The sequence below is a fragment of the Condylura cristata genome, unplaced genomic scaffold (assembly GCF_000260355.1).
Source record: "Condylura cristata isolate star-nosed mole 26May11 unplaced genomic scaffold, ConCri1.0 scaffold00029, whole genome shotgun sequence".
Lineage (NCBI taxonomy): Eukaryota > Metazoa > Chordata > Mammalia > Eulipotyphla > Talpidae > Condylura > Condylura cristata.
The window spans coordinates 19,407,541-19,429,736 of record NW_004567130.1 but is presented as its reverse complement, the minus strand read 5'-3'; the positions used below and the strand labels follow the sequence as shown (position 1 = coordinate 19,429,736).

General features: G+C 40.9%; 1 protein-coding gene across 1 annotated transcript in view; it reads right to left on the bottom strand.

Moving 5' to 3' along the window:
• RYR2 (ryanodine receptor 2 (cardiac)) overlaps positions 1 to 22,196 on the bottom strand; it is a 385,785-nt gene that overhangs the window by 68,356 nt on the left and 295,233 nt on the right. Inside the window, exons 70-80 of the mRNA XM_012730855.1 lie at positions 20,062 to 20,382; positions 18,582 to 18,822; positions 18,107 to 18,194; positions 15,563 to 15,655; positions 12,086 to 12,256; positions 11,139 to 11,198; positions 10,389 to 10,523; positions 8,382 to 8,494; positions 7,069 to 7,165; positions 5,489 to 5,592; positions 3,999 to 4,050 (exon numbers count right to left, since the gene is read on the bottom strand). Coding sequence (XP_012586309.1) covers positions 3,999 to 4,050; positions 5,489 to 5,592; positions 7,069 to 7,165; positions 8,382 to 8,494; positions 10,389 to 10,523; positions 11,139 to 11,198; positions 12,086 to 12,256; positions 15,563 to 15,655; positions 18,107 to 18,194; positions 18,582 to 18,822; positions 20,062 to 20,382 — 1,475 coding nt within the window. The remainder of the gene's footprint in view (positions 1 to 3,998; positions 4,051 to 5,488; positions 5,593 to 7,068; positions 7,166 to 8,381; positions 8,495 to 10,388; positions 10,524 to 11,138; positions 11,199 to 12,085; positions 12,257 to 15,562; positions 15,656 to 18,106; positions 18,195 to 18,581; positions 18,823 to 20,061; positions 20,383 to 22,196) is intronic.

Genomic DNA, 22,196 nt, shown 5'->3' with positions numbered 1-22,196 from the left:
CCAGAATCCTTTGTTCATTCAATAAAACATACCGAACATCACCCTTTCCATTGTGAATAATGAAAATGTGAGTGCGGCATTCCCAGAGAGAAGGGGTCGCAGGTCTGTGACAATGTACCGTGGAGACGTATTAAACGCATGTTTCACAGAGCAGCAATGCAGAGAAAGGAGAGAGAGGAGAAACTAAGGCAGCCACAGAGGGGTTCGCTGATAAATAACTTAACAGAGGTGGGTAGCGGATGGAAGAAGAGAGTAGGGAAGGTAAAGGGAAAAATATATCACCTCAGGTATAGTATAAATGTGGCTAGAAAAATGCAGAGATTTGTTAGGATGACTTCAGATAGTGGCAAAGTGAGAAAAAGGAGTGTGAAGTTCATGACTTAGAAGCTGCAAGAAGAAAAAAGTGCAGGATGACTCTCAGTGCTGTGCTTCTTACTTAACTGCCACAGAGAAGTGATTCCATACGTAAACACCACCAGCCTAGAGAAATGAGTAGTCAGACCCAATGAAACACCAGAGGATTCAAGGAGATGCCTTCTTTGTGGGGGAAGGCAGAATACGGGTTCATGGGATGATCACATGTAAGTTGTTATCAAGGTTTTCATTGTGGGCAGTTACTATTTTGTTAGCAACGACAAAGTAACTAATAAAAGTAGGCTGCTAATAGTGATAAGAATGTACCATGATTCTGGAGCAAAGATTACAGTGCTCCTCTGGTGAAAGATAATTAAACTTAAAAATGAAAACCTAATTAAGATAAAAACGATGACCTCAAAAGGTCCTGAAATGGTGAAGGAAGACAATGAAGTGATAATTTTCTTAAATTGAGTTCAAGGGTCAAGAGTCAAAGCAAGAACAATCATCTGTGAGTGTGAAATAGCTGGTGGCAACTCTGAGAAACTCTGAAGGTCAAGGGAAAGTTGCAGACTATTTTCAAGGTGAATGAACACAGCCTCCACAACAACGGGTGTCATTTACCAAAGCTAGCAACTTAAAGGAACAGAAGAAAGCACACTTTGTTAAGTTTGTGGGTGACATAATGGAGGGAATACTTAACACTGGGTGGCAAACATGAATTTTTTTCAAATATTTTGATTTGGGACGATGGTTTGACTCCAGAGGAATGATGATATTCTACTTGAAACATTTAACTGCTGTCAAAATTCAGGCATATAAGGTAAAATTCAACACACATTCTTAAATTATCTGAAATTTAGGTTGATGGGCAAGCTGACAAGAGGAGACAAAAATGTGATTTTTGTCACCAAAAAACTGATGACATCTTACAATCTATTGTAAATGTGTAAGGCCCCGAGGCAGAGTAAGGGAGATACCGCCTCAAAGTGGATCAACTCGAGTTTGATTGATTTCTGGGTGCGCTTACTTAGAGCACTAACGGGCTAGAATAGGACCATGAGACTTGTTTTATTTTATTTTTTCTTAACAATAAAAGGTAGAAGAATTTAATTATGAAGGGTAAATCTTGAGAGAAAAGAAACATGATCACATATTTTACCCTCTATCAAGGGATTCACCTCTGACCACAACAGCAGCAAGTATGGCGGCATCAGGGCTCCAGTCACCAGTGAACTCCCACAACAGGGCACCCTGACCTCAGACCTGGAGCGTGGGCATGGCGCCCCGTCCATAGGTCCTTCGGCTGCAGAGGACACCAGCGCACCGGCTCCTGCCCAACCTCTGACTTTTCGGTTCCTTCTTTCCTCTTCTCCTCGGTTCTCCTATTGAGAATCCCAGGCCCAGTGACTGGCGACGCTCCTCGCAAGATGCACAGCCACTTCCCACTGTCCTCGCACAGTAGTATGGCTTCATCCCTGCGCTCCCTCAAACGTCCTCTGCCCTTGCATTTGACTCTGATGGCTGCTAGAGAAGATTCACACAGCCAGGAAGATGGCTCCGGCTACAGAGTAAGAGGCAATTATGTAAATCAGGCTGTCCATACCGCCTGGGGTCCTCTAAGTCACTGTCCACACCACCAGGAGATCCTCTAAGTCACTGTCCATACCGCCTGCGGATCCTCTAAGTCACTGTCCACACCACCAGGAGATCTTCTAAGTCACTGTCCATACCGCCTGGGGATACTATTTTTACTTCTGTTCAACATCCCATGCCAATTTTCACAAGGCAGAAATGGCCTTCCTTTTTCACCTTTTAAACCAATAGTTTTTTAAACTATGAGTTTCAGTTCAGTAATTAGGAGTGAAATCTATTTAATGAGCCATAGCCTAAAACTTTTTTTTTTTTTTTTGTAAACATAATAGAAGGTTCTTCAAGGTATCCATTTGGTTGTTTCTAGAAATATTTCCAAAATGTTTCTAAAAATGGTTTACTATGGGTTATGGTTTAAGCTGGAAAGCCGTGACTTGCGTCTTATACTCCAAAATCTGTCTTCTCCCTGTCCCAGCTACCTAAGTCCTCACACCACAAACTATCCCAGCACCTAATTCTATTAATTCCTTCTTACCAGGATCTAAGCCTGTTTAAGTCTCTTAAAAATATTCAACAAATTGGGCCCTCTTTGGTGGCACAGTGGGTTAAAGCACAGCACTAAGAAGCTAAAGCTACTTCAGCACGAGTTTGATCCCAACTCCGGAGATGACCCACATGGTGTGGCAGACCCCTCCTGATCTGCCTGCTGCTCCCCTCAGCAGTGGACTTCATTGATCTGCTTGTTCTGCTCCCTGCTCTGTCTCTGGTGAATCCTCTCGCCCACCACACCTCTGGCTTGTACCCCAGTTCTGTATACATAAATAAATAAGTCCTAAAAAAAATATTGAACAAATTGCAAACAAAAATAGTGCCCCTTAACTTTATACTTCCGTTACATACTTATTACTTTAAATACTTTGCTTCCTAATGAATCTACTCAAGATACAAACGTCTACACCATATTTCCTCACATGTGAATCTACTTTGCTATAACATGGCACCTGTACCACCAATACACCCACATTACAATTCTCTGAAACTGTTCTCAGTATGGTCGCATGCAATAAATCCTAGAGACTTTCATTCCCAACTGCTCAGCCTCTCAGCAGAATGCCACGGTGTTGAGCACACGCTCCTCCCAGAGCTCACACACAAGCTCACATTTCCGAATTTCCCCTGCCTTTTCTAACCATCTCTTAAACATTCACATCTTTAGAGTTCAGCACAAGGTCTTCTCCTGCTACCATCTCTGCCTGGTGACACACTCCTCAGGCCCCAACACCTCTAGTGCTGACACATGCCGCGAGACTCATCGGAGACACTGAGTAGCATCCACGTCTTAGGACAGGCTTCAACCCCCCATTCTGCTGACTCCGGGCATAGCCACTCTCCTCCAAGCAAACTGGGCACTCCAGGCCTGCATCATTCCAACTCCGTCTCAGCTTCTGGAACCACCATCTACCCAAATGCACAAGTCAGAAGCCTTAGAGAATCCCTGTCTCCTCTTTCACACTCAACCCCTCCTTCATGCTCTTGCTGCAAGCTACACATGGCAGCAGAACAACAGTAAATACTGCTAGGATTTTTGCATGGTTAACTCATCATGCAAAATTCAGGGATCTTCAAACCTCCATGAAGCACTCTGTGCCCTCTGACCTATCCCCAATATCCCTAATAATCCCATGACCACTGAACTTACCAGGTTTGTTTTTTTAATCAAGGCTGATTTTTGTCTTCACCACCAGATAGTAAAGCACGTACATTTCTTTTTGTTCAACATATTATCTCCAATATCTTAATGTATAATGAGTGTTTGTGGCATGAATGAATGTAAAATCGTTGAGTGCCCCAAGAATAAGACATTAAAGTGGGAAACTGATTATCTATCAAGGAAGTTAGAGGAGAGATTCATGCCAAAAGAGGAAAGAGGTAGAAACTATGCTTAAGTTTTTAAGATTTAACAATACTTTATTTTAATCCAGTAACCCAGTAATTTGTTAGATGAAAAATACTAAAATTAAACAATAAAATCAAAGCTGATATTTATTTACCTTTGCCATAATATCTGCATAAGCCATATATAGAAAATCTTCCTCCAGTTTGCTATGGAAAAGAGGAAAAACACGATCAGCTTGTAGTGGAAAGCTAAACATGAAAACAAAATATCCTTTAGTCTTCTACAACTAGGCCTATTTTCAAATAAAGTAAACACAAATTTTAGGCAACTATTCAGAAATATCTCAGAATCAGAAAGCCAAGATCTCAGACATCCTAAATGAAGCCCACCTTCACTCACAGAGGGAACCTTTAAGCCTCACAAGGTAAAAGATTACTGATTTATACACAAAATAACAACTTTTCTTTTCTTGAAACTATGAAAAGTTGAAAGCAAATTCAAGTGAGGTGGGAATTTTTACCAGCAGAAGTGCAAGTTGACCTTTGATGAATGTAGATCATGCTGCCAAAGCCTAATTTAAAATAGGCACTGGTCAGAATCACGAATCTTAAAAGTTGAGAAAGGTTACATTTTACTAATCACTTTTTCAAAGGTAGGGAAACCATTAAATCGTGAAGATAGGTTTACGTCAAAAGACACCTAACATCTGCTATGTTATAACAGAATTAAACATCAGCCAGCAGAAAAATTCACTTATGAGAAATACCTCATTACCTGACAATGCCAGAGAGCTGCTCTCTGCTTAGGGGTGAGGTGATTTTGTTAGTTAGGAAATAATGAGAGAGAGAGAAATAGTGAGAGAAAGATGGGTCACATTAGCTGAGAGAGAGAAATGTACATTATCATGGCATGCATGGAGATCACAATGAACTCTTCAACACCAAAGACTCATGGGGCGTGTGTCAACAGCTAAAATATTTCCCAGCTTTTGCTGGGGCAAAGCAGGCTTCTTTCAGAGACAGGGAAGCAGATTGAGGTTTTAAAACCTCTGAGCTGTCTTATCTACAGAGCAGTGTGTATGCTGACCCCCTCATGAGCAGATGCTGGGCACACTCATTATCCACTCTGATTGCACTTCTTGTTCAACTCCACAGAGGTCTGCCCTTTGTGGCTTTGCTGAACTGTTATGAGTAAGATTGTAGAAACGAAAGAAAATGGAGATTGCCTTTGAATTCAATCTCAGAGAACCTTCCCACTGAGATGATGGCTTCCCTAAGACACAATGGAGACACCATGGAGACAGTTTGCCCAGGAAATGTTGGGTTACCGTTAATGGCCCTACATTCTGGTACTGAAATTTGTTTTGAGCTCATTTGTTTTATTTATAAAGGCTGTGAAAAGGCTCAAATCAATCCATTATAAAGTTGGTAGAAAAAAAACTAGCGCTCACTGTTAGACGTTACTGTCTGAATTGAATGTGTGTTGGCCCACAGACATAGGCCAGACTGCTCGTTCTTTAAACAACTCTCTCTCCTAACAAGAACAGGATGGAACTGAAATACGGACACATGACGCACAGAACAGTCAGACATCGGGCTCTTTATTCGGTCTTCCTATGCCTCACAGGGATTCTCCCGACCATACCATTTCTCTGTCAAAGCCGTTCGACTAAACAGAAGGATCAGCTGATGCAGAGGGTCGACTCTCTTAGCACCTTCATCTTCCTCTGGAGGTTTGAGGCCAGGTTTCTACAAAAGAGTCAAATGATAAATTTTCACAATTAGGTGAAATGCTCAGTTACTTCTAGGAGCCGCATGAGGCCTAGGAATAACACACAGGAAGGCCATCTCCCTGCTGTGCTGTCTGCACACAGTGTCATGGGCTATACATGAACCTGTGTACAAGTATGTCTGAGCGTTAAATTGCCAACACTAAATTACGCAGCTTGAAAATAAAACGATTTCATGACTTGATCGAAAACACTATGGAAGACGATGGCTTTCACCATCTACAAGTCCTGAATTCCATTCTTATAATCAGACCCATAAATAACTGAAAACCTATTTGCTATATAGATTGTTAGCTTTATGGATGGCTCCATTTACAATGATTTGTAACAAAATGCTGTCACTACACAGCTATCAAAATTTAGTTCACATCAAGCACTGTCTACACAAAAATGACGGGCCAAAAACTTTAAAGTTTTTAAAGATGTATACTATTGGGTAGGACTTCTACTATGATGAGATTATTAACAGTTTCACCAACGGTAAATTTAATTAACCCTGACATTTTGATGAATGTTTCCACGGATCCTGTGTCTCCATTATTTCACTCACTCATTTAGACTGATCTTTTCTTTACATAAGTGATGTTTTTCCCTGGGTTTAAAGTTGAACGTTGTGGGGGTGGGTTCAATTTCTATGGCATAACTAATATCTGGAGTTTGAATTCATTTAAAATATATGGGGGTAATCTGGTATAAATGTTGATTTGGATTAATTTATCCAACAGATTCCCTGATAATTTGTGAGTTGAAAAATTAACTTCTAGACAAGAACTCTTGAACTTGGGAGTCATGAAACCTCTAATATATCAGCCAAATCCTGTAAAACCATATGCTCATATGCTTTTCGTGAGAAGTTGGCTTTCCTCAGATTTTTGAATAGGTCCATGACGGATAAAAAAAAAAAATCAACACAGTGGCTCCCGTTAAGGTTCCGCTCCATCCCACCAGCCTTTCCAGGAGCCGGCCTGGAGCAGTGCCCCGTGCCGCCTGCCACTTTCTCTCCAGCAGCACTTCCTGCTCTTCCGGGGTCCAGTCTGCCAGGCTCTGCCCTGAATATCTTTAAAACCAGCTACTTTTCATGGGCTTTGTGAACCTGAAACTTTTTTCCTTTTCTGGTGGGTCATCTCTTTGCTGTTCAGCTTTTATAGGTCTACCCTAGCTCTGAGGTCTTTCAAGTTCTTTGAGGAAAAGTTTAAAAGCATGACAGAGTCAACGTTTAGTTGATAATGAACCAGTATCATTCATATTTAACTTCTGAGTTTCCTGATGTGACGTCTTTGACGTAAGAAGAGATAATGATTTTCCTGAACACTGAAAGTTCTAACTATCGAGAAAAGCTTCCTAGGAACAATGGGCTGGCCTAGCATTTTCCCCTCCACGTTACACAGTGACCACTCATACCAGTGTCATTCCACCCAAGCCCACTAAGACATACTGCTAAGTCTTCTATCAGTTTATCTTCAAAATAATGTTCTTCTGTTTCAATCCAAGATTTTTCATATCCCTGAAGGAAGAGATTGATGGCCCGATGCCTAAAAGATAAACACATTTCAAACAAAAGATTGTTTTTTTGTGCAAACTAAATTGAATGGGAATTCAGCAGTGCTCTACTACTGGATTATCTGTGCACCAAAAGAATAAAATAAGAACAACTTTCTACTCTTGACTGGAGAAGGAGCGCATTACAGTGGATCAAGCAAAGTCTCACTGACTTCGCCCCGACACTTCTAAGCCTTACAACATTGGTCAAGTCACCCAACTTTGCAACTCTCATTTTAGACATTTATAAAACCAGAATATCGCCATCGGCCTTTCAGTTTTTTAGACTTTTTAAAGGTAAGATTAAATAAAGCACAGTAGGTAAATGCTGATTAAATGCTAGATCTTATGACATGAATTGCCCTGGATTAGTAATGTGAGAGATGGTAATAACCAAATTATGCTGGTGTTTGAGTTAACTTTAGGTACAGGCCCTAAAGGTATAAAGGTATTATATGAACTTTACGGAAGTATATATCCAAATATCAAACCCAAGAATACTGGTAAGTAGTTACCTATGAAATAAAAGAAAATCAGTGAAGATCAGAATTCACTATAAAGTTGACGAGAGAAGGAGCTGATTCCAGTATAAAAAAGAATTAAAATCAGGACAATAAGGACATATGAGAGAACAGCATGTGTCACACCGACATGGTGCCACTGCAGGTGGGAAGTTGAGTCTGTCAAATGCATCTGCATGATTCCCATAAATTAGCTGGATGGGCAGTGCTTTTTCCCAAAAATAATGATCAGCAAGTAACAGTGACGGTGACAGGTTCAATTCTAAGCACTCCACCTTAAACATTAACTAAGCTGAACAAAACTCTGAGGCCACATCATGGTAGAGCTGAGAAAACCGGTATCAAAGTCAGATAAGAAACTTGACCAATGTCCTGGAGTCACAAACATCCAGGGTTCCAACTAAGACAGTCTGACTCCAAAGAACGAGCTCCCGCCTAACTGCTCTACCCTGCCTGACACGCGAGCAGCTCTTTCATTCTTTACAATTCACTTAACAATCGACAGGAGGCCTCGTTCTCTGACCATACTCAGTAGAGTCAAGTTTACACAGGACAGCCAATACCTCTTCTTCACCCTTCTCCTGGACTGTGTCTCTCCTGTTCATGCAGATGCTAGACTCATCCCTTAGATTGCTCACTGGGGGAAAAACCCTTTAATCTATTATAAACATAGAGAAAGAGTCCTGACCTTGGCAGATTATACAAAGGAGCCATTCGGAAGCAGGCCACCACGGCCCTTTTCCTCTGCTTAGAAAGCAGTTTGTGCCACACGGCCTTCTTGGACCTCTGGGGGTGTTCCACCTGAGGTAGAAAGACAAAAAGATATAAGCATTTAAGCTCCAAGCTACCAACTACCATCAAAATATAGAATTTAATGGCTGCACCTTTCTGAATAAAAGCAATTGGAGTTACAATTCTCAAGGCACTTTCAAGTTATTACGGAAAAGCACATTTCCTAAAAGTTAACCCCGTGCTAAATTCGAAACAGTTCCAATTGTTAGGTATTTTCTTTAGTAGAAATATATTTCTCAAGTGAGTGCTTTAGAAGCCATGTCATCTCTAAAATAAATAATTACATGAAATCACCCTATAGCAAATCATTCTGTATCCTTTCAGAATTTCATTTTTATGACTCTTGAACATTTTCTTCTACCTACACAAAAATCACCCTATTCTTATTTATGTCGCTAACTAATTTTATCACAGGAAATGTTCATAACATTAGTAAGGAGACAGTTTGGGAAAAATCCTACTCTTACTTAATATAATGGGATAGCGAGCAGATGACAGAACTTCGTGAACACATCACTAGTAGTAGTAAATGGATTTAATCTTGCAAAAATATTAAAAAATATAAGTATCTTGTTAAATAGAGAGAACTCAAACACTGCAGCAAATGATGCAAGCAAGCTATTTATCTAGCCAATACTGGAAGTCTAAGAGGAAAAGGTCATTAAAAGTGTTAAAGAAAAATAAAAATGAGAATACAATTCTAAATTGATTAATAAATCTAAGCAATGGAACGCTGTACTTCCCAGACCGTAAAATCTCCGGTACATATATGTAGATTTCTGGAAGAAAAAAATGTTTATATTAGCTAATGAAGTAAAGCTAAACTTATTCTTCTTTGCAGTAAAGGACTAACACATGAATGTAAGAAAGCCCGAAAAAACACACTGAGGATTGATTAATGGATGATGGTAGCTTAAATATTTGAATGAAACAACTTGAATTATTTGAAAGCTCTTATTTCAGTCATCTCTTCTCAGAGACTCAACAAACTATTGATTTCTATTTTCTTCCTGATGATTGTGTTATGCAAAGTAAGACATGTGAGATTTAACATGGTAGGTGAACACAGAATGAAGGTTAGTGTTGTTCGACATCACCCAGAATAAACCAAAGTTCCACTTTGAGATCCAAAAATGAAAATGGCAGGTTCTTATGGGAATTCAGCATTCTTGTCAGTATGGCTGAGTCAACAAACAAAATTAGGAACTGAAGCAATAACAATACAGTAGTGAACAGGGAAAAGGCTCTCTAATTATAATTTATTACTGATAGTGGGAAAAGCTAAAAAATATCTCTAGTAAAAATAAAGTTTAAGAAAGTAACAAAAAATCAAATATTTATGCATTGAAGGATATTATCATAAATATGATATAACAATAATACATTGACACAACCATTGACTATTAAATTGACATGACTCCTGTGTAATTTTAGAAATTCTTTGAAAAAGACTCGATCATACCAGATACACTATCATATGTTGTTACATCATTTAGAAGCCTGGAAATCTTAAATGTTAGGTGCTTCTAAGTTATATATTCTTTTTTTTAAGATTTATTTTATTCACTTATGCATAAAAACTGGGTGCAGGGAATGAGAGGATTCACCAGAGACAGGGTGGGGAGCAGAACAGGTGAATCCACTGAAACACACTGCTGAGGGGAGTGGGCAAGACCAAGAGGTCTTCTGTGCCCTGTGGGTCACTCCCTGGCTGGGAATTGAACTCGTGCCACAGTAGCTGGTAACAGCTTGATAGTGTTGAGATTTAACCCCAGGTCCACCAGGGAGGTCCCTAAGTTATATATTATTGAAAATGAATATGCTTGTATGTGTTTTGGGGGACACAGTTAAATTAACACACATTTTAAATACACAAATAAAATCAATCAACACAAAATCTAACCTGCTCAAGATGAAAAAGCACATTTGCTATATCTAATACTCTCTCTACTGTCTTCTCTGGATCTGCAGTATCTTCAGGCCTGTTTGGTAAGTCTTTGTAGAGAGCCATTTGCCATCGAATAGCAGGGTCTTCCAACTGTAGGGGGAAAAAAAAAGATAAAACAACGTTGTCACGTAAACCATGGAAGACTGACTTGTGGAATCCATGTGCAACAATTTATTGAGCAAAGCACAGGGTGAGAACTACAGAGATTAAGATTGAGACGCATCCTGTACTCATATAATGTGTCAACTACTGGGGAGACTAACAGTAAACAAGTATTCACCATTATGATGAGAACTAAAGCAAATAAAAGGTACCATGAAATTTAATCTGCTGCGTCAGTGGTTGGGGAAAACCCCTAAATAAGTCAAGTTTCAAATAGGATTGAAAGATCAATTGGAGATGGTTAGGAAAAGGAAAAGGCAAAACAGTCGTAATCTTTCTTGCCTTTCACAATTCAACACTGCAAAATCTGCACATGATTTTATAGGTAATGGTTTATAATCACATTTTTTAAATACACAGGGATCTATAACAGAGCCATGTGCCATTAAAATCGAGGTATTGATTAATATAAATCAATGAATAAAAGACCATATTCTTAAAGAAGTCTACACACTTTGCTGGTAAATAAATTATGTGCAGTACTGTTCTAAGAGGAGATTACTTTATAGATACTGAATGCGCTGTAGAATAAATTTAGCTTACCTTGCTTTGTAAATGAATATTGTTGCGTATTATATCTCGTACTTCATCCTCTGTGTCTTTCTGTCAAGAAATAAATGATACCCCAAGGAAGTCTTACGATGCGTGAACTGTCAGGTCAAAGAACTAACTAAAATCTCTTTTGACATAGCCTTTTTCAAACAAACACCTTTATAGGACCTAGCACACCTTTATAACTCTGTGTCATACATTCTGGGGGCTAGTGACCCCCCCCCCATGATCCAGTGACAAGGAAGAGCACATCCTTGACACAAACATTAGACTATAGCCAGCAAGACTACATCTACGCAGATCTCTCTGCTCCAGTCTCCCTCCATTCACACTGTAGGGTGTCAAATCCTGAGCATAGGCAGAGGGGTACTTCAGTTTACTGAGGGGAAAATATATTCCCCACCATATATAAATATGAAATAACAACCTCAAATTTGCATCCTAATTTTTGTGACCATGAAAAGAAAAAAAAAACTGGACATAAAAAAATCTCAAGAACTCATTTCTTGAAGATTGCATAGAGTTGCAAATTCTATGATGATTTCAAATTCCACAACTGTCTAACCACAATCCACACAATACATCATGCCTCCAAGACTGAAAAATCACCTGTCATGCTTGTGAATGTACCTCTCACTGCTATTTTATGTGAGTTCATAAAGATGCACTTCCCCCCCACTGTCTGTAGTTTGCATGCATTTTTCCATTTCATTCCCGAATATAGCCTAAGAGTGATTAACAAAATCTAAAAATAAAAAAAGTAGACCCCAGAAAAAGTAGGCGGCCTTGGTGTCTGAGTCTCAACGCCTGTACAGAGCTGCTTAATAAAACATGGAAAGCAAATGAAGTGTTGACATCGAGCAGTGAGACGAAAGAACCTGCATTTTCAAGAGTCTGAGATCAAACGATCATCCCCGCGGGTAAGGAACAGAACGTACCATGCTAAACCGACTTTTGGCCAGAGCAATGAGCTCTTGATCTCCAGGGGCGCAGATGTTCAGTCCGATGGGCAGTAAGCGCTTCAAGGCGGCCACGATGAGCGAGGTCTGCAGGGAGTAGCGGTCCCCTTTGCGCTTCATTTTCTTCCTTTCCTGGTCAGACACAGCTGCCTAGGGACCAGGGACACAGGTTGGCCTGCGAGAGCTCTGCTCACGCTCTGCACTGCGCGGCCTTGCACCCGCGAGAGTAGTATCACCTTCTTCATGGCCAGGCCTCTAGTTTCGAATCCTACCGGTATCTTTCCTCTGTCATTTTAGCATCTCTTGCTAATCTGTGTCCTACTCGCATTCCCAGGTCATTAGAATCCACTGGTGTGTGTTTTTTAGGTAGTTTTAGAAGGAACGTGAACACTGCAATTTCAGACCCATAGATGGATTATGTGACACAGTCACACAGATACTGTGTGTTTTATAGTTTTCCATCTTATGAGGGTAACAATGAAGGGTGAGTATTTTTTGTTTTGATAAATGTTCATTTTGTAAGACATTCACACAATACATCTGCAACTATTATACATTACATTTTCTTTTAGATAGTCCAAAGACTTGTCTCTCCATGGTATTAAGCCTTCTGTAGTAGAAACGAACAAACCATCCCATCAGAATTAGGTAAATATTTGAGATTATCTCTGGATGAGGTCTCTGTTTACATTTTAAAACTAAGTGCTGTCCTGCAGGGATCTCCGGGTTACTGAAAATTATGCTCATGCCAGGAGGTCCTCAAATGACAGACTAATTTGCACCGAAGAGTGAGCATCCTTCTTTTCATTAAGAAGGCATATTCTAATGACACAATTAAAATAATTATCCCCGATCCGTATCATTGTGTGTGTTAAATTTCTTTACAGCAATAAACCAAAGCCTGAAGGTAATGTCATAGTAATGACATGTAGTTATAGTTTTGAGCTACTGCAAAATAAGACATATTAAATATAAATTATTTGCTTCTCCCAAAAGGCAGTATGTATCACAATATGCGTGAAATGGCATGTTCACGTAATAAAGGTAGTAAAAGGAGTCTTCATATAGTAATGGTAGCTTATATGTTAATGACATATAAAAATTATAATATAAAATTTATCACTCTATTTAGCATATCCTGATGTAACACCCATATGATATGGACCACAGTAGTAAGAATCACATTCACTTCCCAATGATACATACTTACAGCGTGGATCCCATTTTTATGTGTACAAATTTGCAAGGGATTATGTAAAGTTTAGTAAAGTACAGTGACTAATTATCTGTACTATTAACTTGATTTAGCCATAAAAATAGTGTGTCCGTGTTTTTAAATGAGCTATTTGCTCGAAGGAAAACAACCACTGACAAAAATCATTATCCAAATGTGGAACCAAATTTAAGCAAATTGGTACAAAGTACACAAATATATTTCTACCCAATATCAGTAATTTAGTTGTAGCAAACAAAATTGACCATTACTTTAAAGTCTATGTTTCATCTGTTGTCCTTTCCTCTGACTTCAGCTAAACTCATTTGACTTTATGGTACATTTCGTCTGACATTTATAAATGTTTAAGTGAGCTTATAATAAAAAAAATCAACATTGCAGGCTCAATTTTGGGAAACATTAGATAAATGAATTTCTACTAATCAAACTGTAATCTAAATTTCTATATTTTAAGGATCTATAAACTGAAAAGTCAATAAATCTTTGACATTTATGGATGATATAGTATACTGTAAATATGAAGTAATTCTATCTACAAGCAATCAGATTTTCTGAAGTGCAGACATATGGCTGTTTTCTTTGTTTATTTCCTGATTCTTCCTCAGAATAAGGAAGTCAGTTAGGGCAGTGGTCAAACCTGTTCCTCATGAACCACATGCATCTGCTTTAAATCAAACTGAGATTTCTCAGCCCAGATGACCATATGCTAAAGTGGTCTCCCCTCCAGCCTCCATCATGCATTACATAGTCTCCTTATGGAAACACTGCTCCGTGCAAATAGCAATTATCTCTCAAGGCTGAGAGGTGACATGTCTCTTGCATTCCGGTCCACCTTCTGCCACTCTTCAGGTGATGGGGTGGATTGTTTAGCACTGTGGAGTCACAGGTAGATGGTGTGAGATCTCACCACAGGGCCCATGACGCTCCTTCCATGTCTCTGATTCTAGCACTGGATGTAGGAGTATCTCTGTCTGTTTCCGCTTCAAAGTCTAAGGCTTATGGCCACCTCCTGTTACTCACTCTTGACATGAGACTTAACACAACAGGTTTTTGGTAGCGATGTGGCCCATCCACTCACAACATACTAATTTGGCTTTCATGCCATCCATGGTCAGCAAGCACTTCGATGACACTGATGAAACTGCAGCTTACAATGCTGCCCGAGTCAGTAACTAACTTTCATTTCTGTCTAGACACTGAGCTACAATGACATTATGGTGTTTGTTTAATGTAAAGCAATATACAAGCACACTTAACTCTATTGTTTATATTTGAGACATTAGTTCCAGGAAAACTAAATTATTATAATATTTCAAAACACACACATACATAAAGTACTTCTTAAAAAACAATAAAGCAAAGAATAATCTATAATTTCTAAAATTTTCATAAAAATTACTATCATTTGTCACTTATCTTTTGTTAGCAGTGACATGGCAAAAAGACTCATGTGTTTCAGAAATGCAAGGCTGGGGGAACATTAAAATTGAGATACTCCTATCCATTATTATCCTTTTTTTTTTCTTGCAAATGGGAGTAAATGTTACTATTGATCAAAGTTTACAGGTGCTTCCATTAGTCTGAAAAATATGCCATGCTATGACTATAAGCTTGGAGAACCATTGGCACAAAAACCATGAAAAAGAGAAGAGATCTTTGTGTAGGGCTGTGTGGACCCCTGCTCTAGGGCCTTAATTACTTTGACTCTGATTAGACTGAATTAATCTTTCTCCCAAAAGATATGCTAATCCAGCTTCTGTATTCCCACTCAGTTCCTTGATCCTGGTCACTATTCCTCTGATGTAATAACCCCGGGGTTAACACAAGACACCCCAAGACAACACATACCCCAGAGTCCACAGAAATCTGTTTCCCCTGCCTGCCATGTTCCTTCACACAGAAACCACAAGCCAGGTTCTTGCCCACATTCCCCCACTCTCTCATGTTCGGTGCTGGGGCTTCCCTGCATGCTTCCTCAGTGTTCTGTGTCTTCTGTTTCTAGAGGATTGTGACCAAGCTTCTTCTATCATGACAGTCATTTCTGTGCCTGTCTCTCTTAGCGTATTTGATTGCAACAAACCCTGGATATCTTTAGAACTGTATGTGTAGTCAACAAACAACATTACCAATATCTACAAAGTCCATCTACATACCTTCAAAGAAATCAGCAACATTTGTATTCAGACACTGTCTTAGGGCAGGGAGACAGATTACAGTCATACCTTGGACATCTTTGACTTGGTGTCGGTAATCAGAAAGGACATGTTGTTGATTTCATTCTGTACGACGAAGTTCTGCTCTTCTCTCTTGAAATTCTAGGAAGTCACACAGGTAATTTCAATTAAAACCACACAGACAAAAACTGCATGTAATTAGAGCTGCCACAGGGCCCAAGTGTTTCTATACAGTACTACAGTGATATGTAAGACTTAATGGTAAAGCAGACAAACATAAGGTGAATAACCAAGGAAGGTACTTGGCTGGGGTGGGGGTGGTGGTGGCAATTCTGGGAGCTAGATATGGAAAAAATGGAAAATCTGAGGTTCAAACTTTCGTGAATTAAGTCACATATCTGCCAAAGGATACAATTCAAATACTGATATTTAAATACTGATTTAGCAAGGGAAAAGTATACATATTACATCATGAGTAAATAGGGCCTGCCACGAGTATAAGGACCCATGATGTAACTTCCCATTCTGATGGTTCATCTAATTTTTCAAATACCATAACATTACTTTATTAAATTTTAATCTAGGCATGATAAGCACTGGCAAAGGCAAGTATTTGAGCAGTGGGAGTAAGGAAAGCCAACCCAGAATGAAAGTAGAAATAACCAGTTGAAGAGGATGTTAATAATGTATGTGCCGTATTACTCCTGATGAGCAATACCCCGATAAAACAACTGCATCGTAAATTCCCTGGATGCCAGTACTGTATGAGTAATAACACATTTTGTGTGAAGGCAAGCAAAAAAAAAAAACCAAAGTAAGACTCAATTTTCATTCAGCTCATATTAATTTTACTACTTGTAATAATGATCTGCTCATGTACAATTACCTGTTAATATCTGAGGGACAATATATGTGACACGCAGACTTGTGTTTTAAATAAACCAGTAAAATTCAAAAACGCACGTTACTTTTTTTCCCCCTTATTCTTGAAAGTAGCATTAGAAATTCATCTAAAAACCCACTGGTTATGATAACCTTGTCTCAAAGTTTGCCTTAGATATAAATTTAAAGATGCTTCTTAGTGTTTTAGTGATTGATGACGTTCAGGTTCCCAGTTCTTCAAAGCAGTATATGTTGTTTTTAGTCTTCATGATTTACCTCTGGGCTCTGGATTTTAAAATTTCTTTCCGAAATGTCCTGAATGTACCCTCCTAAATAGAATTATGTAGGATAACTAGTCATCTGCTTTGAGCTGGGGGAATATAAATACCCTAAAAGAATTTCCTATGACATTACAGAAAATGAATGTTAACGTGAAGATACAAATTCACACATTAAAATGTCATTATTTTACACATTTCTGTGTGATTATATATTTTTGTATAGTTTAATATATGCTAGTATATACCTTTTGGTATTAAGCTTGACAGACTCCTCAAAAATAGTCAACAAATAGCATATCTTAAATGTTAAGTTACTTTAATTTTTTTTTAATTTTCAAAGTAATCTAATTTACATAAAAATCTGATGGAATAAAACTGGGAGGGTGCCTCAGGTAATGAAAGTCAGATTCAGGTTTTCATTCTTAGTAGTTCAGTGTTTCCAATTTACAAAGTACCACAGAATTATAATTAACAAACTCTAAGCTTTTGAGATCGTGTGGGGCCAAAATAAATGTTCTCTCACCTTCAATCTGCTAGCTACTGGAGATAATTATATGCTGAACTTCTCTTCTGATTGAAACCCCTTTCAATTAGTTTAAAAATACATATTTATTCTTCTAACATATATGATAGTGGAAACTCATTAACAATGTATTTTATACATTCTATTAATAGGGCTTCTAGCAGGAGTTCTATTTTAACATGTGAACAAAACTAAACTCCAGAGAAACAAAGTGGAAGATAGAACAAATTTAGAGAAAGAATACCTTTACAAGTGTGTTCTACGACTGAAAAACACGAATTTATCTCAGCATTTCTCAGAGGCGTAGAGTAACATGCCAAGAGAGATGAAAGGCTAGAGGGGAAGGTACCTCCCTTCTGTATCCATTCTGTACCCCAAGCTTTAGCTAGCACCAAACCTAAACAGATGTGTATAGAACTACTACAATTTTTTCATCCTAAATTAGAAAACTCAGGGCCCTCCCTGATGATGCGACAGATTAAAGCCCTGCACTAGGAAGCTGACCGCAGCTCCTGCAGCAGGAGTTCCATCCCCAGCCATGGAGTGACCCCAGGGCTCAGCAGACCCCTCCTGATCACCCGCTGCTCCCCCCAGCAATGTGTTTCAGTCCATCGGCCTGTTCTGCTCCCCGCTCCGTCTCTGGTGAAGCTTCTCAACCCCCGCACCTCTGGCCCGTGCCCAGTTCTGTGTGCATAAGTAAATAAATCTTTAAAAAGAAAAAAAAAAATAGAAAACTCAAAAGAAGGTTCATCACTGTCTCAACTCTAGGGAAGACCTGGCCTCCGAGGCGGTAACTGGACCAGCTGAGCATCACCACGGCCTGGGAGGACACAGGAGACTGCTCCCCCACCCCCGGTGAGCCCTGAGCATGAGCCAACGGGAGCTCGGTGTGCGCCTCCTACTTACGTGGGATTTGGACCAGTAGATAAACACGTCCGCCACCATGCGGAACAGGTCCTCCACTTCCGGGTTGGGCTCCTTCAGCCACTTTGCCCTGGATCACAGCATAAGAGAGGGGTTCTCGGTACTCCTTCCAGGCAGTTAAGCAGAACCACCCTCCCGGAGCCGAACTTGAAACCAAGTAGCTGAGGGTGAGCAGACTGCCCTGACTTTTTGTGGCTTCAGGACACAGCTGTGACATGTAAGAAGCATGAAGCACTGGAGCCATCAAACCGCTCGTTTCTACATGCACGAGGTGGTTGGCTCCAAAGGTGGTTTTCTGTTATCATTTAGGATGCATGCGGGTATGTGGTAATGTTAGAGCCATGAACAAGCTCACTGCTAAGCAGTTAGGAGCAAATGAAGAAATGTCAACCCGGATACCGGAAACGAGCAAGATTATGACTGAGTGAGAGCTGCGAATAGCTTTTGACCACTGTACCTGTTGTAGTCCACGAATCTAATTAAGAGAGGGTAGAAGGCATAGAGATCTCTGGCCAGTGTGGTGAACTCATCTAGAATGAGAAGCTCAGCCTCGGACATGTCCCCCCTGGCTTCGGCTTTCAGATGGTCTTCCTCGGATACCACCATCGCTGCCTTTTTCTTGAGTTTCTCCATTAATGGCAAGAAATGAGTTTTCAAGAGCTGAGGTTTTACTTTATTTATAATAGGCTGGGAAAATACTGTTTGAAGACAGACATTAAAATTCTGCTTTGCAAAAACATTCATTAAAATGAAGCTAGACAGTAATTATAACTGTGGCTTGATTTAAGCCTGCCTCTCCTTCAGCTCATGACTTCTTTTGGGATTCAGTCCTGTCTCAGTCGCTGTTTTAATCCAAAATCTAATTGCCTAGTTGCTGTCCAAAAATGAATACAGAATTAATTTGATAGGCTTCCTTGTTTTTTAAACAGGACTGGAAGTTAATTTAGAATTGGAAAAAGATGTTCGTTCACTTAGGAAGTCAAAGAATAAGTCCCTGGCTGGGGACTTAGAAGAAATTCACCCCTCAAAATCACACCTCAAAAAATTACGTGAGACTAAGCACAGGTATCTCACCTGAATTGTGCCCCCTCCCCCCACCGCCCCATTGGGAGACTCAGATTATATATAATATTGTCCTCTTATTTAATAATAGTTGGAGTTGTTAGTAACGCTTCTACATTTGATTTTAAAAAAGTATTTTTCCCCTAAAAGTAATGTGTATATTTGGGGAATTGTATAAAAGATAAATATGAAGCACCCTACACAAATTAGTAGCATACTGGTGTATTTCTTTGGAGCCTTTATCAATAAAGAGCATCATTAATAACTAATAGTCTCTATATAATTTTTCACATTTACTAATAAATTTGTTTCTCAACTCAATTTCCAAAAGTAATTTTCCAAGTCATAACACAATGTCAAGACCTTAATGTTTACAGATGGCTGAATAGTCTGCAGTATGAGTGGATACAACAATACTCCAGTGTTGGCTATAAACTGCTGCAGATTATTGGTAACTCTGCAGTGATAAACATAAACGCAGTATTTCACTAAATCTTTGACTAACCCCTCCTCAACTCCTGCTAGGGCATACTGCCAAAAGCGTGTTCTTCTAAACCCAGGTTTATACTGGTCCCCATCTATAGCATCTTTACTGGAGACGGCGCCGTTTACTGCGGAATCTCCGGGTCTGTCACAGCAGGACACTGCACTTACTGCTCAGCGCTAACTGCGTGGCAAAGTCACTGTTTCCCGCAGTAACTACGTGCGACTCTGAAGCATGAAATGCATGGCTGTGTACACTGAGTATGACAGACACAATACTTCAGCCCACAAGGTAATAGTAACACAGAGTAACGTCAGAAAATCCTCGTCTTTTGAGTTTCAGACTTCCTGGACATGGAGCCGAGGGCAGCGGTGGTTTCGCGCCATCTTACCTGCCAGCCTCTTCATCCAGGCTCCCTCGTCGATGCCCAGGTTATTGTATATGATCTTCAGTATGTTGCCCAGCAGCGTGTTCATGTGCTCTGAGTTGAGCGCGGTGCAGCACGTGTCGGCCCGCTCGGGGTTGTTCTCGGGCCCATGCTCCCACCACCGCGACAGGTAGCTGCACAGCAAGGGCAGGACCACCTCCATCACGTGCGGCATGTGTGTGTAGCGGACCCCACACTCGGCCAGCTCGACGATTTCCTCCATGAGCTTCTCCAAAGATGGTATGTTTGGACACACATCTTCCACGTTAGCCGGCAGACTGAGAGCTGGGGAGGGCACATAGGTATCAGTCGTGTCGCGGGCCCTCGCTGGGGCGCAGCAGGCTGGGGCACAGCACTGAGAAGCTAAAGCAGCTTCAGCATGAGTTAGATTCCCGCCTGCCCCGGAGGTGACCCACAGGGTGCGGCAGACCTCTCCTGACCCCCGCTGCTCCCCTCAGCAGTGTACTTCGTTGATCTGCCTGTTCTGCTCCCCACTCTGTCTCTGGTGAAGCCTCTCACGGCCCTTGAGCCTCTGGCCTGTACCCAGTTCTGTATGCACAAATAAATTTTTAAATATATACATGTATCAGTCATGTTGAGGAAAGGAAGCGGAGGGACAGCTGGATCCCCAGAGTCCACAGGAAACACAGGCCACCACTCGACACGAGGCTCCAGGCTCTGCAAGCCCGGCAAGCCTGCACAGCCCCTCCGCTCCCGTCCTGGCTGCTATTTAAACACTCTCTCTCTCTTCACCCGAGTCCCGAGCTCACCGCCCCCTCGCAGCGGTGAGCGAACGCCCACCCCTTCCACGCAGGAGCGCCAGGAATGGCCTCTGTCTGCTCGCTGCCTCTTACTCAGGACCCAGCTACTCCCGATTCCAGATGCAGGAGGCTGGGGAATCCCTGCCCCGGGGTCCGCCTACTCCTGGCGTGAGCCCACGCCTCAGAGGGTGTCTTGGGGGGTGGGGGGGGACTCTGTTCCACCCCTGCCCCGCGTTGCTCCCCCCACCCCAGCACCTGGCCATTTGCTGAACTAGCTTCTACATCGTTAAGGCTTCAGCTACTTCGCTATCCACAGTGATGAAGGTTTCTATGTCCACTAGTTACCGAGATGACTTCATTTTTTCATTTTCAGCATTTTTTAAATTGTATCTATGCATCTATTTACATTATTGTTCATTTCAAAACAATGTTTGCTCCCCATCTGCAGCACCATGGATGGAGCTGGAAGGGGCCATGCTCTGTGAAATAAGCCAGAAGGAAAAAGAAAAGTATCAAATGGCTTCACTCATAAGAGGACTTGTAGAGAACCAAGTAAGACAGAACATGGAGATGACTGTTCCCCTGGGCTCATCTAGCTGTTCAGGGCCTTCCATGCCCTGCCGGTCAGTTTTGGCCATTCGTATGAGCTTCTGTCTAAGTGCATGTTTCCTAAATGTCTCTTGTAGAGTTCTGAATACCTCCAAAGCAACGGCAGTGGGTCTAAGTTTAAACTCGAGCTTTCTCCCCAACCTGCTTCTTGAGCAGGCGCCATCTTAGTGGGGACATGATGTGACCTGTCACCCAGGCTGGGGCAGCAGGGGACATTCCGTGCTGAGAATCCCTCACCTCGTGCCCGCTGACTCTACCTCTAGGGTCTCCTTAGCCACTTCTGCGAGCGCGGCAGAGAGCGCTCTCACCGCCACCTCTCTGCTGAACCTGCATAATCCTCTTCTGATCGGTGGGATAAACCCTTTCGTTTTCCCTATTTCTGTCATGAAGAGTTTCCAAGATGCACTGTCTGCTCATGTTATTCTCTTTTTTTGAAGCCAGGAAGAGGATCTCCTTGCCGTCACTTCTCAGCTAACACAGAAGCCTACCCCGCTCCGGTGTGTTCTGCTTTCTTTTCTCATCCTTTGCTCTTTCCTCTCCTGAAGGAATCTCTAGCCACTACCCATACTTGACATTTCTCCCAATACTCGAGAATGCCAGTGTTCCTAATTTCCAGAGACATCTCGGCACAACTCTGTGAAGTCTTTCCAGCTGACGTGTTCTTAGCTACAATTGCTCTGTGTTTCCAATGTTGTTTTTCTTTTATTTTTTATTGAAGTCACTTTGCAA